The sequence below is a fragment of the Schistocerca serialis genome, chromosome 7 (genome assembly GCF_023864345.2).
Source record: "Schistocerca serialis cubense isolate TAMUIC-IGC-003099 chromosome 7, iqSchSeri2.2, whole genome shotgun sequence".
NCBI lineage: Eukaryota > Metazoa > Arthropoda > Insecta > Orthoptera > Acrididae > Schistocerca > Schistocerca serialis.
Genome location: NC_064644.1, coordinates 26,784,826 through 26,800,007, shown reverse-complemented (window position 1 = coordinate 26,800,007; position 15,182 = coordinate 26,784,826). Strand labels below are relative to the sequence as shown.

Genomic DNA, 15,182 nt, shown 5'->3' with positions numbered 1-15,182 from the left:
ACGGCCTCCAATTACTGACTGAAAGCAGCGGCGTTTGAGTAGAGTGTTAACAAAAAAAATCTGTGTGAAATAACCGCAGAAATACGTAGGTTGGAACTTAAATAGTGGCAACACTGCTGTGGAGACCCTATGCAATGGAATCTACTATTGCCGCTGACAACACACGTTGTTGACGTACCTACCTTACCTCCGAGCAAATGGACTCGCCCGTCCCACGTCACCGGCGTGCGCACAATCGAGGGAAACACACTCACTTGTGAGTGAGATATCTGATGGGACGGTGTCACTATGTTTTCCAAACAGGAACAACGAAGTGGGCTCAGATGGTTCAAATGGCTCTGAGCACTATGGGACTTAACTTCTAAGTTCAACAGGCCCCTAGAACTTAGAACGACTTAAACCTAACTAGCCTAAGGACATCACACACATCCATGGCCGATGCAGGATTAGAACCGGCGACCGTAGCGTTCGCGCGGTTCCAGACTGTAGCGCCTAGAACCGCTCGGCCACCCCGGCCGGCTCAACGAAGTGTAATCAAGATTGAATGTGCCAGAGGTCGTACAGCACGACAGTGTCATCAAGGTCTTCAAGAGGCGTGCGGCGAATCGGCATTGCCTTACAGAACAGTGGCACGTCGGGTAAAAGCCTTCAACGAAGGTCTGCAAACTGTGGCAGACATGCATCGGGCAGGTCGTCCTAGCGTCTCTGAAGAAGAAGTGCATGCTGTTCCCACGTTCGTGGACAGTGATCGACGCCATACGATTCGTGAGCTCGCCCACGAAACCGGATTAGCGCATACGGCTGCGCTTCGCATCCTGAAGGAACGCCTGGGAATGCGAAAAATTGCACCACGATGGGTTCCGCATGACTTGACGGAAATGCAGAAATGGATGCGTTAGGACGCTCCTCAGACGTACGTGCTATCAGCGCGAAAGAGAGGCTTTCTTACGCTGTATCGTAACACTGGATTAGACATGAGCCACACCGTACGAGCCAAAACTAAAACGCCAATGCAATGAATAGCCTCATTATGGGTTGCCGCGAAAGTCGAAAGTGCGTCAGAGCCTCAGTATGGTGAAAGTTATGGTGATTCTCGTGTACGGTGTTATCCTGACGCATTACGTTCCTCCACGGCAGACCGTCAATGCACAGTATTATTGTTCGTTTTTGAAGCATCACCTGTGACCACATTTTGCGAAAGAAGCGGCGACACTTTCTGTGCAACCAACCCATCATTTTGCACGACAATGCACGGGCGCATACAGCGAAAGCTGTGGTCGCTCTGTTCGGTCTATGGGACTGGGAAGTACTGTACCATCCACCATATACCCCGGACGTAAGTCCTTGTGACTTTGATTTGATTCTGAATATGAAGCAACCACTTCGTGGCATTCGCTTCAGAACTGTTCCAGAGATTCGACAGGCAGTAGACCGCTCCATTCGCACCATCAACAGAACACGCTCTGCTAACGGTATACTACGCCTTCTATCGCTGGCAAAGGGTTCTACGCAACGCTGGTGACAACTCTGAAGGACAGTAACAGGCGAAAACATATACCTCTTTTGTATCGGTTGTGAATAACCACTATTTAAGTTCGAACCCTAGTAAATGTTGGGCGTACGACGACCGTATCCATTAGCACTGTCCGGCAAAATTTGGCGTTAACGGACTGTGGCAGCAGACGACTGGCGCGAGAATCTTTGCTAACAGTTCGACAACGCCTCTGCTGGTCCCGTGAGTATATCGGTTGACTCCTAGATTAGCGGAAAGCCGTCACCTGGTCAGATGAGTCCCGATTTCAGTTGGTAAGAGCTGATGGTGGGGTTAGAGTCTGGCTCAGACTCAACGAAGCCAAGGAGCCAAGCTCTCACCATGGCACTGTGCAAGCTGGTGGTGACTCCCTAATGGAGTGGGCTGCGTTTTTATGAAATGGACTATCCTCTGGTCCAACAGAATCTATCATTGACTGGATCGTGGTTATATTCCGCTACATAAAAACCATTTTGAGCCAGTCATGGACTTCTTGTACCCAAAAAACCATGAAATTTTTATGGATGACAATGTGCTACGTCACCAGGCCATATTGTTCGCGTTTGGTTTGGACAACTTTGGGTACAATTCGAGCGAATGACGTGCCCACCCATGTTGCCCAACATGAATCTCATTAAAAATTTATGGGATATAATCGAGTTCAGTTCGTGCAGAAACTCCTGCACCAGGAACACTTCCACCATTATGAAAGGCTGTGGAAGCAGCGTGGTTCCGAACTTCTGCAGGGGACTTCGAACTACTTTTTTGAATCCACGCCTCGTCGAGTTGCTGCACTACGCCGGAAAAAACGAGATCCGATACGATATTAACAGTTATCACATAACCTTGACATCAATGTACAAATAAGACTCTGATATACATACTCGTCACTTGATTTTTAGATTTGACCTATGCTAGAGCACAGTTTTTCTTTTTCGGTGTTCCACTTGATAATGGCCATAAGGCCGAAATTGTATCGGTGCAAAGAAATCAGTTTTACGCTATTTTAAAAAGTTCTAGGTGATTGTAAACCCCAACCACGAGAAGTTATACTAGAAAAGTGAATTAAAGATCAGAGAGAGAAAATAATAACTTTGAAATTTTGCACTAACGTAGCAATTCAATTCTATCAGAGACTGCAGGATACTTGGAAACTCAGTTAAACGCTAACTGTTATAAACAGAAGTGAATCAAGGATACTGGAGTTAAATATGGGAAGGAATAAGACTGGATAATGCTATTTGGGCATAAAAGTTACTAATTATGAGCGAAGCATTGATCATAGGAACCACGAACTGGCAATCGCAAGAGAGCTTTTCAAACAGAATATTATTATTACATCTAATGTAGATATAATTCTAGAAAAAAAGATTCCATTTAAGGACAACGGTGCTTCTGATTTTGATTGATACTATCACTTTTATGATTAGGACCCACAATGTCCATATTCAGAAGCTACATAGGGCAAAAAGAGAAGAACAAAAAATAAACCCGGAATGAAATACCAATAATAAAAGTTTAAAACTAAAACCATTATTTTAGAGTTAGATCTGCTTGTCAGTTAATTCATGTACAGTAACAATATCTGTCGTCAGTAGACCTCTTGGTCATGAGCGGCAACTGCTTAGTAAATGTTAATGCGTTGTCAAACTGAACGTAATACTAAAAACTATTTAACTATATAGCTTTAACTGCCAATCTTGGCAGTTAAAGTAGTAGAAAAAGAAACAGAAAAGCTATATAGTCACATAGTTTTTAGTATTACGTTCAGTTTGACAACGCATTAACATTTACTAAGCAGTTCATAAAAAGTGATGATCTCAATAAAAACCGAAAGCTCACAAACTCAATTGTTAGGAAGTCTTTTCTGATGTTAATGTGATTTAAAACACTTAAGACTTCACTTATATGTATCACTTAAGAAAACTGTTCAGCAAATAATCTCTCATCAAGACAACTTTAGGCAAAATATCTATCAATTATTTGAACAATTTTTACAGTAGCAGTGAATTCAAAAAATGCTTCCAATATTAGAAAAAGGAAACCCTGTCACATAAGCCAATCGTCAAAAATCTAATCCGAAGAAAGAATTAATGTCTCTGAGGAACATATACCTCTGTTAACACAGGCTGGCAAGTGCTGCTTTTGGAAAGGATGAAATTGAACACCAGACAACACCTGTTTTTGTTGTGGTATTCATTCCTGAAACTGGTTTGATGCAGCACTCCATGCTACCCAATCCTGCGCAAGTTTATTCATCTCCCAGTACGTACTGCAACCTACATCCTTCTGAATCTGTTTAGTGTATTCATCTCTTGGTCTCCCTCTACGATTTTTACCCTCCACGCTGCCCTCCAATGCTAATTTTGTGATCCCTTGATGCCTCAGAACATATCCTACCAACCGGTCCCTTCTTCTCGTCAAGTTGTCCCACAAACTCCTCTTCTCCCCAATTCTATTCAATACCTCCTCATTAGTTATGTGATCTACCCATCTAATCTTCAGCATTCTTCTGTAGCACCACATTCCGAAAGCTTCTATTCTCTTCTTGCCCAAACTAGTTATCGTCCATGTTTCACTTCCATACATGGCTACCCTCCCCACAAATACTTCCAGAAACGACTTCCTGACACTTAAATCTATACTCGATGTTAACAAATTTCTCTTCTTCAGAAATGCTTTCCTTGCCATTGCCAGTCTACATTTTATATCTTCTCTACTTCGACCATCATCAGTTATTTTGCTCCCCAAATAGCAAAACTCCTGTACCACTGTAAGTGTCTCATTTCCTAATCTAATTCCCTCAGCGTCACCTGACTTAATTCGACTACATTCCATTATCCTCGTTTTGCTTTTGTTGATGTTCATCTTATATCCTCCTTTCAAGACACTGTCCATGCCATTCAACTGCTCTTCCAAGTCCTTTGCTGCCTCTGACAGAATTACAATGTCATCGGAGAACCTCAAAGTTTTTATTTCTTCTCCATGGATTTTAATACCTACTCCGAATTTTTCTTTTGTTTCCTTTACTGCTTGCTCAATATACAAAATGAATAACATCGGGGAAAGGCTACAACCCTGTCTCACTCCTTTCCCAACCACTGCTTCCATTTCATGTCTCTCGACTCTTTTAACTGCCATCTGGTTTCTGTACAAATTGTAAATAGCCTTTCGCTCCCTGTATTTTACCCCTGCCACCTTTAGAATTTGGAAGAGAGTATTCCAGTCAACATTGTCAAAAGCTTTCAAAAGCTTCCTCTAAGTCTACAAATGCTAGAAACATAGGTTTGCCTTTTCTTAATCTTTCTTCTAAGATAAGTCGTAAGGTCAGTATTGCCTCACGTGTTCCAATATTTCTACGGAATCCAAACTGATCTTTCCCGATGTCGGCTTCTACCAGTTTTTCCATTCGTCTGTAAAGAATTCGTGTTAGTATTTTGCAGCTGTGACTTATTAAACTGATAGTTCGGTAATTTTCACATCTGTCAACACCTGCGTTCTTTGGAATTGGAATTATTATATTCTTCTTGAAGTCTGAGGGTACATCGCCTGTCTCATACATCTTCCTCATCAGATGGTAGAGAATTGTCAGGACTGGGTCTCCCAAGGCCGTCAGTAGTTCTAATGGAATGTTGTCTACTCCCGGGGATTGTTTCGGCTCAGGTCTTTCAGTGCTCTTTCAAACTCTTCACGCAGTATCGTATCGCCCAGTTCATCTTCATCTACATCCTCTTCCATTTCCATAATATTGTCCTCGAGTACATCGCTCTTGTATAGACGCTCTGTATACTGCTTCCACCTTTCTGCTTTCCCTTCTTTGGTTAGAACTCGGTTTCCATCCGAGCGCTTCATATTCATACAAGTGGTTCTCTTTTCTCCAAAGATCTCTTTAATTTTCCTGTAGGCAGTATCTGTCTTACCCCTAGTGAGATAACCCTCTACATCCTTACATTTGTCCGCTAGCCATCCCTGCTTAGCCATTTTGCACTTCCTGTCGATCTCATTTTTGAGACGTTTGTATTCCTTTTTGCCTGCTTCATTTACTGCATTTTTATATTTTCTCCTTTCATCAATTAAATTCAATATTTCTTCTGTTACCCAAGGATTTCTACTAGCCCTCGTCTTTTTACCAACTTGATCCTCTGCTGCCTTCACTACTTCATCCCTCAGAGCTACCCATTTTTCTTCTACTGTACTTCTTTCCCCCACTGCTGTCAATTTTTCCCTTATGCTCTCCCTGAAACTCTGTACAACCTTTGGTTTAGTCAGTTTGTCTAGGTCCCATCTCCTTAAATTCCCACCTTTTTGCAGCTTCTTCAACACCTACACGTAGCTATAACTACCACAGGAAACTCTTAATCATATGGTTCTCTTCTGCATGTTATTACGGAAACATATGGAACGAGGCTGCTTAGAGACTGTTGTAGCAACCATAAGGACAGCTATCTCTCAACCCATCGAGCTAACATTAGAGAATGCTATTAATATAGATATAATTCATTCAAGACAATACGACTATAAAGCATAAACAACGATGGCTTCCCTTGTTCATAGTCCGGAATCGCTCTCCTTCCCAAGTGCGGCAGGCATTCAGCACATGTACTTTTCACATTGCAGCTTTATTAGCCTACGTTTTTATGAAGGATACTGTAAACTTAATCCCTTCTAATTACTATTGACTTCATACACTACTGGCCTTTAAAATTGCTACAACACGAAGATGACGTGCTGCAGACGCAACATTTAACCGACAGGAAGAAGATGCTGTGATGTGCAAATGATTAGCTTTTCAGAGCATTCACATGAGGTTGGCACTGGTGGCGATACCTACAACATGTTGACATGAGGAAAGTTTCCAACCGCTTTCTCATACACAAACAGCAGTTGACCGGCGTTGTCTGGTTAAACGTTGTTGTGATGCCTCTTATAAGGAGGAGAAATGCGTACCATCATGTTTCCGACTTTGATAAAGATCGGATTGTAGCCTATCACGATTGCGGTTTATCGCATTGCGACATTGCTGCTCGCATTGGTCGAGATCCAATGACTGGTAGCACAATATGCAATCGATGGGTTCAGGAGGGTAATACGGAACGCCGTGCTGGATCCCAACGGCGTCGTATCACTAACAGTCGAGATGACAGGCATGTTATCCGCATGGCTGTAACGGATCGTGCAGCCACGTCTCGATCCCTGAGTCAAGAGATGGGGACGTTTGCAAGATAACAACCATCTGCACGAACAGTTCGACGACGTTTGCAGCAGCATGGACTATTAGCTCGGAGACCATGGCTGCGGTTACCCTTGATGCTGCATCACAGACAGGAGCGCCTGCGATGGTGTACTCAACGACGAACCTGGGTAGACGAATGGGAAAACGTCATTTTTTCGGATGAATCCAGGTTCTGTTTACAGCATCATGATGGTAGCATCCGTGTTTGGCGACGTCGCGGTGAACGCACATTGGAAGCGTGTATTCGTCATCGCCATACTGGCGCATCACCAGGCGTGATGGTATGGGGTGCCATTGGTTACACGGTAACCTCTTGTTCGCATTGACGGCACTTTGAACAGTGGACGCTACATTTCAGATGTGTTACGACCCGTGGCTCTACCCTTCATTCGATCCATGCGAAACCCTACATTTCAGCAGGATAATGCACGATCGCATGTTGCAGGTCCTGTACGGGTCTTTCTGGATACAGAAAATGTTCGACTGCTGCCCTGGCCAGCACATTCTGTAGATATCTCATCAACTGAAAACGTCTGGTCAATGGTGGCCGAGCGACTGGCTCGTCACAATACGCCACTCAGTACTCTTTATGAACTGTGGTATCGTGTTGAAGCTGCGTGGGCAGCTGTACCTGTACACGCCATTCAAACTCTGTTTAACTCAATGCTCAGGCATATCAAGGCCGTTATTACGGCGAGATGATGTTGTTCTGGGTACTGATTTCTGAGGATCTATGCACCGAAATTGCGTGAAAATGTAATCACATATCAGTTCTACTATATTTGTCCATCTGCATTTCTTCTTGGTGTAGAAATTTTAATTGCCAGTAGTGTATCAATACGTTGAACTACTCCTTCACAGAACGCTAAAACGTACTTTCGTATACACTGCGGAGCACAATTGAAAGATCGCTTTTTCTAATGCCCCATCATTGTCTCCCATTGCAAGGAAGAAACATCAGATTTGACTCAAACTTGCCTACGGCATTCTTCTGCAAAAGCATTACCTGCGACGTCACCCTCGGCCTCGGCGACGCTTCAAACAGCAAGACGTCGACAAACGCTAAATAAAGATGATGGCTCAGACGCTCATGTCAGCTGAAAGGAGGATCAGTGATGTAGCATTGGCATGAATTTTCCCAATACTAAAAACGCCACCGTGGACATGTCACACGATGGGAATAACGTTACACCCACTCTTAGCCCTATTTCGCCCCCTTAGTTTGACGTCTCTGCGGTGGAGGTCAAAACCGTGACGCCCAGCGTCGATACCGCTCGAGTTCCTTCTGAGTCGTCGCGGAAATCATTTCAGACACATCGCAACTCACAGTCGACACGTAAAGGCCTCGTGGGGTGGCGTAAATGGTATCAATAAAACCACCCCTTTCCTTTGGGCTCTGATTCCCTCACATTTCGCCGTCGAAAACGACATTTCGCTGTGCGACGACCAGCTGGACGATGTTCTTGCAATCTTTGACACTGCTGACATCCCTCGCGCGATTCATCCCTTCTGTAAGGACATCGTGGACCTGCAACCCCAATGAACGTGATGAAAATTGCTCGGAGTGTGGCTTGACAGCAACGTTTTCTCTGATGTACTTGTTGGAAACAGAGGGGACCGTTAAAAAACATTCAGAGAAATTAGAAAGTCATCCACAGCAGCTAAATGTGCTTCTACTTCTCCACAGCTACTTAGGGCCCTCCTGTTGCGTGTTGACGGTGGTGTGCGAAGTTTAAATAGGAAAGCGCCCTTCTGAGACTCTAATTCAGTAACACCCTCGGTGCCACCAGGACACTTACATTGAGCATTTTGAAAACGTACATCTACAGAGAAAACCTGTGACGAATTCATAGATGGATGCAAGCAGGGAATCCCTAGACACTCTTCCGACTCTCCACGACCGCTGGCAGGGGCTAGAGCAATAGTGTTCTTTGCCTACAGGCACGTAGGACTTGCCGCGCGGGATTAGCCGAGCGGTCTGAAGGCGCTGCAGTCATGGACTGTGCGGCTGATTCTGGCGGAGTTTCGAGTCCTCACTCGGGCATGGGTGCGTGTGTTTGTCCTTAGGATAATTTAGATTAAGTAGTGTGTAACCTTAGGGACTGATGACCTTAGCAGTTATGTCCCATAAGATTTCACACACATTGTTTTGAACGTAGGACTTCATCATGGTAGAGATACATTTTCAGTGTGTTCAACAAAGATGCGTGGGTGGCACTGAGGGACGTAGCCGAACTGCGCGGTCTCAGAGGGGCCCATCGCCGTTTTACTCCCACATGTGTCAGTGTCGCAGACCTCTGTAACATACCACAGCGGGGCGCGTAAAGGAAGGGCTATTATTTTTTTTTTTGCCGTGTGACTAGAACCTCCCCTCGGATATACCGTTCACCGGGTGCAAGTCTTTCGATTTGACGCCACTTCCGCGACTTTCGCGTCGAAATGGAAGGGCTGAAAAAAACATAAACAGCCTTTGCTGCTTCGGATCGCGTTCACATTTCGTCGAATAACTACGAACGTTCCCAGCTTGTTCTGGCATCTACATAACTGCAAGAATTTCTGTCACGCTACGCTCAAAAGTAGTGCGATCCCGTCCAGTGGGGTTGCAGGCCCACGATGTCCTTGCAGAAAGGCTGAATCACCCGTGGAGGGACTGGGGTGCCAGTAATGAGAAAAGGTATCAAGAACGTCCACCTGTTGCCCATCACACTGCAGATAGTGGTTTCCGCCTTGAAATGTAAGGCTCTGAGCACTGTGGGACTTAACTTCTGAGGTCACCAGTCCCCTAGAACTTAGCACTACTTAAACCCATCTAACCTAAGTACATCTCACACATCCATGCCCGAGGCAGGATTCGAACCGGCGACCGTGGCGGTCTCGCGGTTCCAGACTGAAGCGCCTAGAACCGCTCGGCCACTTTGGCCGGCGAAATTTAAGGGAGCCGAAGCCCAACAAATATGGGTACTTGTATTGACGAACATTTACATCAACCCCTGAGGCCTTTTCCTGTCGATTCTGAGCGGCGGTGTGTCTGAAATGCTTTTCGCCGCCAACTGTAAGAAAACCGCTCCTATTGAACGCTAGGTGCCGCGGTTCTGATCTCCATCGCAGAGGCTTCACAAAAAGAGGTGAAATGTGGGCTATAGTGGCTGTGACTACCTTCCCATCGTGTGATACGTGCACAGTAGCATTAGGAAGCGCTGTGATGAAATTTGTTGCAAATGTGACATCATTAATCCACCGTACAGCTCACATACAACTGCTGAGCCTTTAGAGTTTTTCCCTCATGTGTCGACACCTTGCTGTTTGGAGGGTCGTCGAGCCCAAAGATGACGTCCAAGGGTCGCCAGGCTTTTGCATCATTGCATGGATAGATCATAGTCATCTTTGAGCCAAATTTGAAACTTGTACGTCGCAATGGGATATCATCACAGAGTTCCGAAAAAGTGATGATTTAATCTTATTGCGCAATGTACTTATCATGTCAGTAAATAACACTTGTCATCAGCTAACTCGTACAGATATCCGGCTGTATCAAATTTTGGTGGCAGGTAATATAGTGATGGCACACAGTGATCAGCCAGAACATTACGACCACCTGCCTAATACCGGTTTGTCCACCTGTGGCACTGATAACAACGGCGACGTGTCGAGGCATGGAAGCAATGAGGTCTCGTCACAGTGCTGGGGGGAGTTGGCACGACTGTGGAATGGTTTCGCTCATACCTGACGCCTGGTCAGCAATGCGTCATGTGCGGCGCAACAAAGTCACAACGGCGACACGTGGTATCAGGCGCCCCACAGTGTACTGTACTATTTTCACTGTACATTTTGTCCTGCTGCAAATACCACATGTTCGTCAATGACTTCAAGTTGTATCTAACAAGGGGAGGCCGCCAATTGTGAAATTCAGATTCGATTCATACTGTGCATAATAAAAGCTCATGGCCAGAGGTGTAATGTGGCAAAGCACCAAGATGCACTTCTCAGCCGTTGTCGAGAAAATCGACAGTTAAAAGAAACCATTGCGGTGAAATACTCTCTACGATTATTAATTTTCTGCAGCGTCTTGGCGCAGCGGTAAGCGCTCGGGTTCGTAATCCGAAGGTCACAGTCTGGAACCGCGTGACCGCTACGGTCGCAGGTTCGAATCCTGCCTCTGGAATGGATGTGTGTGATGTCCTTAGGTTAGTTAGGTTCTAGGGGACTGATGACCTCAGAAGTTAAGTCCCATAGTGCTCAGAGCCATTTGAACCATTTGATATTAAGGGGCACCATTTAAAGTGTTTTTTGTGTCTAAACAATGAAAAAATTATCTTAACTCTTGCAAAGTGTAATAGTAAAAGTGGCTAATTACCCTAATCAGATAAGGTGAAATGAATAGATAAGTAAATAAAAATAAAGTGGCAAGCACCGTCAGCCATGTACTTCACAGTAGTTTGTAGAGAATGGATAGAGATGTAGATTTAGTGGAAGATGTGTCTAGCTAGATGTAAGTATGGCGTCATGGGCCGCCCTTGCCCTGGGTAAATATCTAATTAGCGTGGGAGGCAATAAATTAGAGCGGCCCGCTGGTGTTTGTTTGCTGTGCCCACACAGAGACGCTGCGGCTGTACCCGCCGATGGGCGTGGCGTGCCGGCAGGTGGCGGCGCCGTACGAGGTGCCGGGGGCGGCGGCGGGGGCGGCGGCGGGGGCGGCGGCGCGCCTGCGGCCGGGCGACTGCGTGTGCGTGTCGGTGGCGCAGCTGCAGAGGGACGCCGCACACTTCCCGCAGCCGCTCGCCTTCCGGCCGGAGCGCTTCTTGAGCGGGCGGCAGCAGGCGCCGGAGCACCAGTCCGGAGGCGGCGGCGGCGGCGGCGACGGCTGCTACCTGGCGCTCGGCTGGGGCGCCAGGCCTTGCGTGGGTGAGTGCCCGCCGCCGCTAAGCGAGCTCTGTAGCGGTTCCCCAGTTCCCGTCGCTCCGAGTCCCCTAGGGCTCCGTTTTGAGTCCAAAACTATCATTTTACGATTCTTGTATCAATCTTTTCATAGACTTCAATTTTTTCATCGTCTTCCTCTACGTAGAGCTAACATTATATCTCTGAATAACTATCACGTCCAACATCTTTTATAATCTATTTTGCATGTACATGCCTGGGGTTGTGAAGCAGCTGAATGGGTTGAAAATAAATAAATCGCCAAGTCCTGATGGGATTCCAATTCGGTTTTCTGGGAGTACTCTACTGCATTGGCTCCTTATTTAGCTTGCATTTATCGTGAATCTCTTGCCCAACGTAAAGTCCAGAGCGACTGGAAAAAAGCGCAGGTGACGCCTGTATATAAGAAGGGTAGAAGGACGGATACTCAAAATTACAGACCAATATCCTTAACATCGGTTTGCTGCAGGATTCTCGAACGTATTCTCAGTTCGAATATAATGAATTTCCTTGAGACAGAGAAGTTGCTGTCCATGCATCAGCACGGCTTTAGAAAGCATCGCTCCTGCGAAACTCAACTCGCCCCTTTTTCACATGATATCTGGCGAACCATGGATGAAGGGTATCAGACGGATTCCATATTCCTAGACTTCCGGAAATCGTTTGACTCAGTGCCCCAGTGCAGACTCCTAACTAATGTACGAGCATATGGGATTGGTTCCCAAGTATGTGAGTGGCTCGAAGACGTCTTAAGTAATAGAACCGAGTACGTTGTGCTCGATAGTGAGTGTTCATCGGAGGTGCCCCAGGAAAGTGTGGTAGGCCCGCTGTTGTTTTCTATCTACATAAATGACCTTTTGGATAGGGTGGATAGCAATGTGCGGCTGTTTGCTGATGATGCTGTGGTGTAAGGGAAGGTGTCGTCGTTGAGTGACTGTAGGAGGATACAAGATCACTTGGACAAGATTTGTGATTGGTCTAAAGAACGGCCGCTAACTCTAAATGTAGCACTCCGCCGTCAGGCCACATGTGGCCCATCGGGACCATCCGACTGCCGTGTCATCCTCAGCTGAGGATGAGATTAGGAGGGGCTTGTGGTCAGCACACCGCTCTCCCAGTCGTTATGATGGTGTTCTTTGACCGGAGCCGCTACTATTCGGTCGAGTAGCTCCTCAATTGGATCACGAGGCTGAGTGCACTCCGAAAAATGGCAACAGCGCATGACGGCCCGGGTGGTCACCCATCGAAGTGTCGTCCACGCCCGACAGCGCTTAACTTCGGTGATCTGACGGGAACCGGTGCATCCACTGCGGCAAGGCCGTTGCCAACGCTAAATATAGATAAATGTAAATTAATTCAGATGAAGAGGAAAAAGAATCCTGTAATGTTTGAATACTCCATTAGTAGTGTAGCACTTGACACAGTCACGTCGATTAAATATTTGGATGTAACACTTCAGAGCGATATGAAGTGGGACAAGCATGTAATGGCAGTTGTGGGGAAGGCGGATAGTCGTCTTCGGTTCATTGGTAGAATTTTGGGAAGATGTGGGTCATCTGCAAAGGAGACCGCTTATATAACACTAATACGACCTATTCTTGAGTACTGCTCGAGCGTTTGGGATCCCTATCAGGTCGGATTGAGGGAGGACATAGAAGCAATTCAGAGGCGGGCTGCTAGACTTGTTACTGGTAGGTTTGATCATCACGCGAGTGTTACGGAAATGCGTCAGGAACTCGGGTGGGAATCTCTAGAGGAAAGGAGGCGTCCTTTTCGTAAATCGCTACTGAGGAAATTTAGAGAGCCAGCATTTGAGGCTGACTGCAGTACAATTTTACTGCCGCCAACTTACATTTCGCGGAAAGACCACAAAGATAAGATAAGAGAGATTAGGGCTCGTACAGAGGTATATAGGCAGTCATTTTTCCCTCGTTCTGTTTGGGAGTGGAACGGGGAGAGATGATGCTAGTTGTGGTACGAGGTACCCTCCGCCAAGCAGTGTACGCTGAATTGCGGAGTATGTATGTAGATGTAGATGTAGGGTACTGCAGGTGCGTGCTCGATCGATGTGATCTTCGTTTGGTTGCAGTGCCTTACAGAGAGGGGAACTGACTTCACATCTTTAGCGTAGCATGGTACGTAAGTGGAAGATAGAGCAATGGAAATCCAGAGAAAAAAGACAGCTATCATTTTAAATTTCGTGCTACCGTTAAAAAATTCACAGGGAAGATGAAATACGAAATGGACAAGTACGAGAGAAGATTTGACGAGCAAAGAAATCTCTCGAAGGCCTTACGAAAATGAGGGAGAGATTAATGGAGATTTACCAGGACATCTAGAAATAGATAATCTGTTGCCAGACGACTGGAAGGGCCATCCTAGAGCACTGCACGTCCATAATGCTTTTTTCTCTGTTTATCTTTAAGCGGTGTTCTTTGCTACTAAGTACGTCGTCCACTACGTCAACATTCAAGCCTTACTAGGGCTGGTCAGATGGCCTATCAAATGTATGGGTCATGGCTTACTATCTATTTCTCGTAACTGTCCACTATTTTTCCTAAGTTTCTTGCACCTCCATTATTTCTTCTTCGAAGTAAAAGTTGAGCGACAATGGTGATAATTCCCAATTCTGTTTTATATCCTTCTTAACACAAAATTACCTTCCATTTTTTACATTTTTTATTATCACCTGCTGTGTTTTGCAGATGTTTTGATATATGTGTCCGTAAGTGTACTGGATCCTTTATCTGTATCTAAATTTTATAAAAATTGTGCTCATTTTTGTTCGAACTTCTAGTATCCAAGGATTTCTCAAGGTTAACAAATACCAACATCTTATCCAGATTTCTCTTCTTTTGCCTTCCACAGTCAAGTACTTTCTCTAGCACTAAACGTATTTACGTTTCTTTCCCACCTTCCCATGTTATTGAAATAAATTATTTACAAGCATGACTTCTCAATCTAACTGTCCAATAATTTTCGTATTGTTTCTGATCTTCATACTTTGGTAATGGAATGGTAACGCACTTCTGAAAACTTCATGATAAATCATTCGTCCCATTGACATTTGAGGGGTTGGGTTGGGTTGTTTTGGGGGAAGAGACCAAACAGCGTGGTCATCGGTCTCATCGGATTAGGGAAGGATGGGGAAGGAAGTCGGCCGTGCACTCTCAAAGGAACCATCCTGGCATTTGCCTGGAGCGATTTAGGCAAATCACGGAAAACGTAAATCAGAATGGTCGGACGCGGGATTGAACCGTCATCCTTCCGAATGCGAGTCCAGTGTGCTAACCACTGCACCACCTCGCTCGGTCATTGACATTTGACTCCAACGTCATTAAACGTCAAGTTTCTGCGTCTCTCGCAGATTTCAGTAACTATGACAATACGAGGTGCATTCAAGTTCTAAGGCCTCGGATTTTTTTTCTAACTGACTACTCACCCGAAATCGATGAAACTGGCGTTACTTCTCTACGTAATCGCCCTGCAGACGTACACATTTTT

General features: G+C 45.5%; 1 protein-coding gene and 1 pseudogene across 1 annotated transcript in view; one reads left to right on the top strand and one right to left on the bottom strand.

Moving 5' to 3' along the window:
• Window positions 1-15,182, top strand: part of LOC126412593 (probable cytochrome P450 6a13) — a 116,540-nt gene that overhangs the window by 84,831 nt on the left and 16,527 nt on the right. The window contains exon 5 of the mRNA XM_050082255.1: window positions 11,361-11,666. Within this exon, the coding sequence (XP_049938212.1) occupies window positions 11,361-11,666 (306 nt within the window). The remainder of the gene's footprint in view (window positions 1-11,360; window positions 11,667-15,182) is intronic.
• Window positions 12,887-13,004, bottom strand: LOC126413355 (5S ribosomal RNA; annotated as a pseudogene).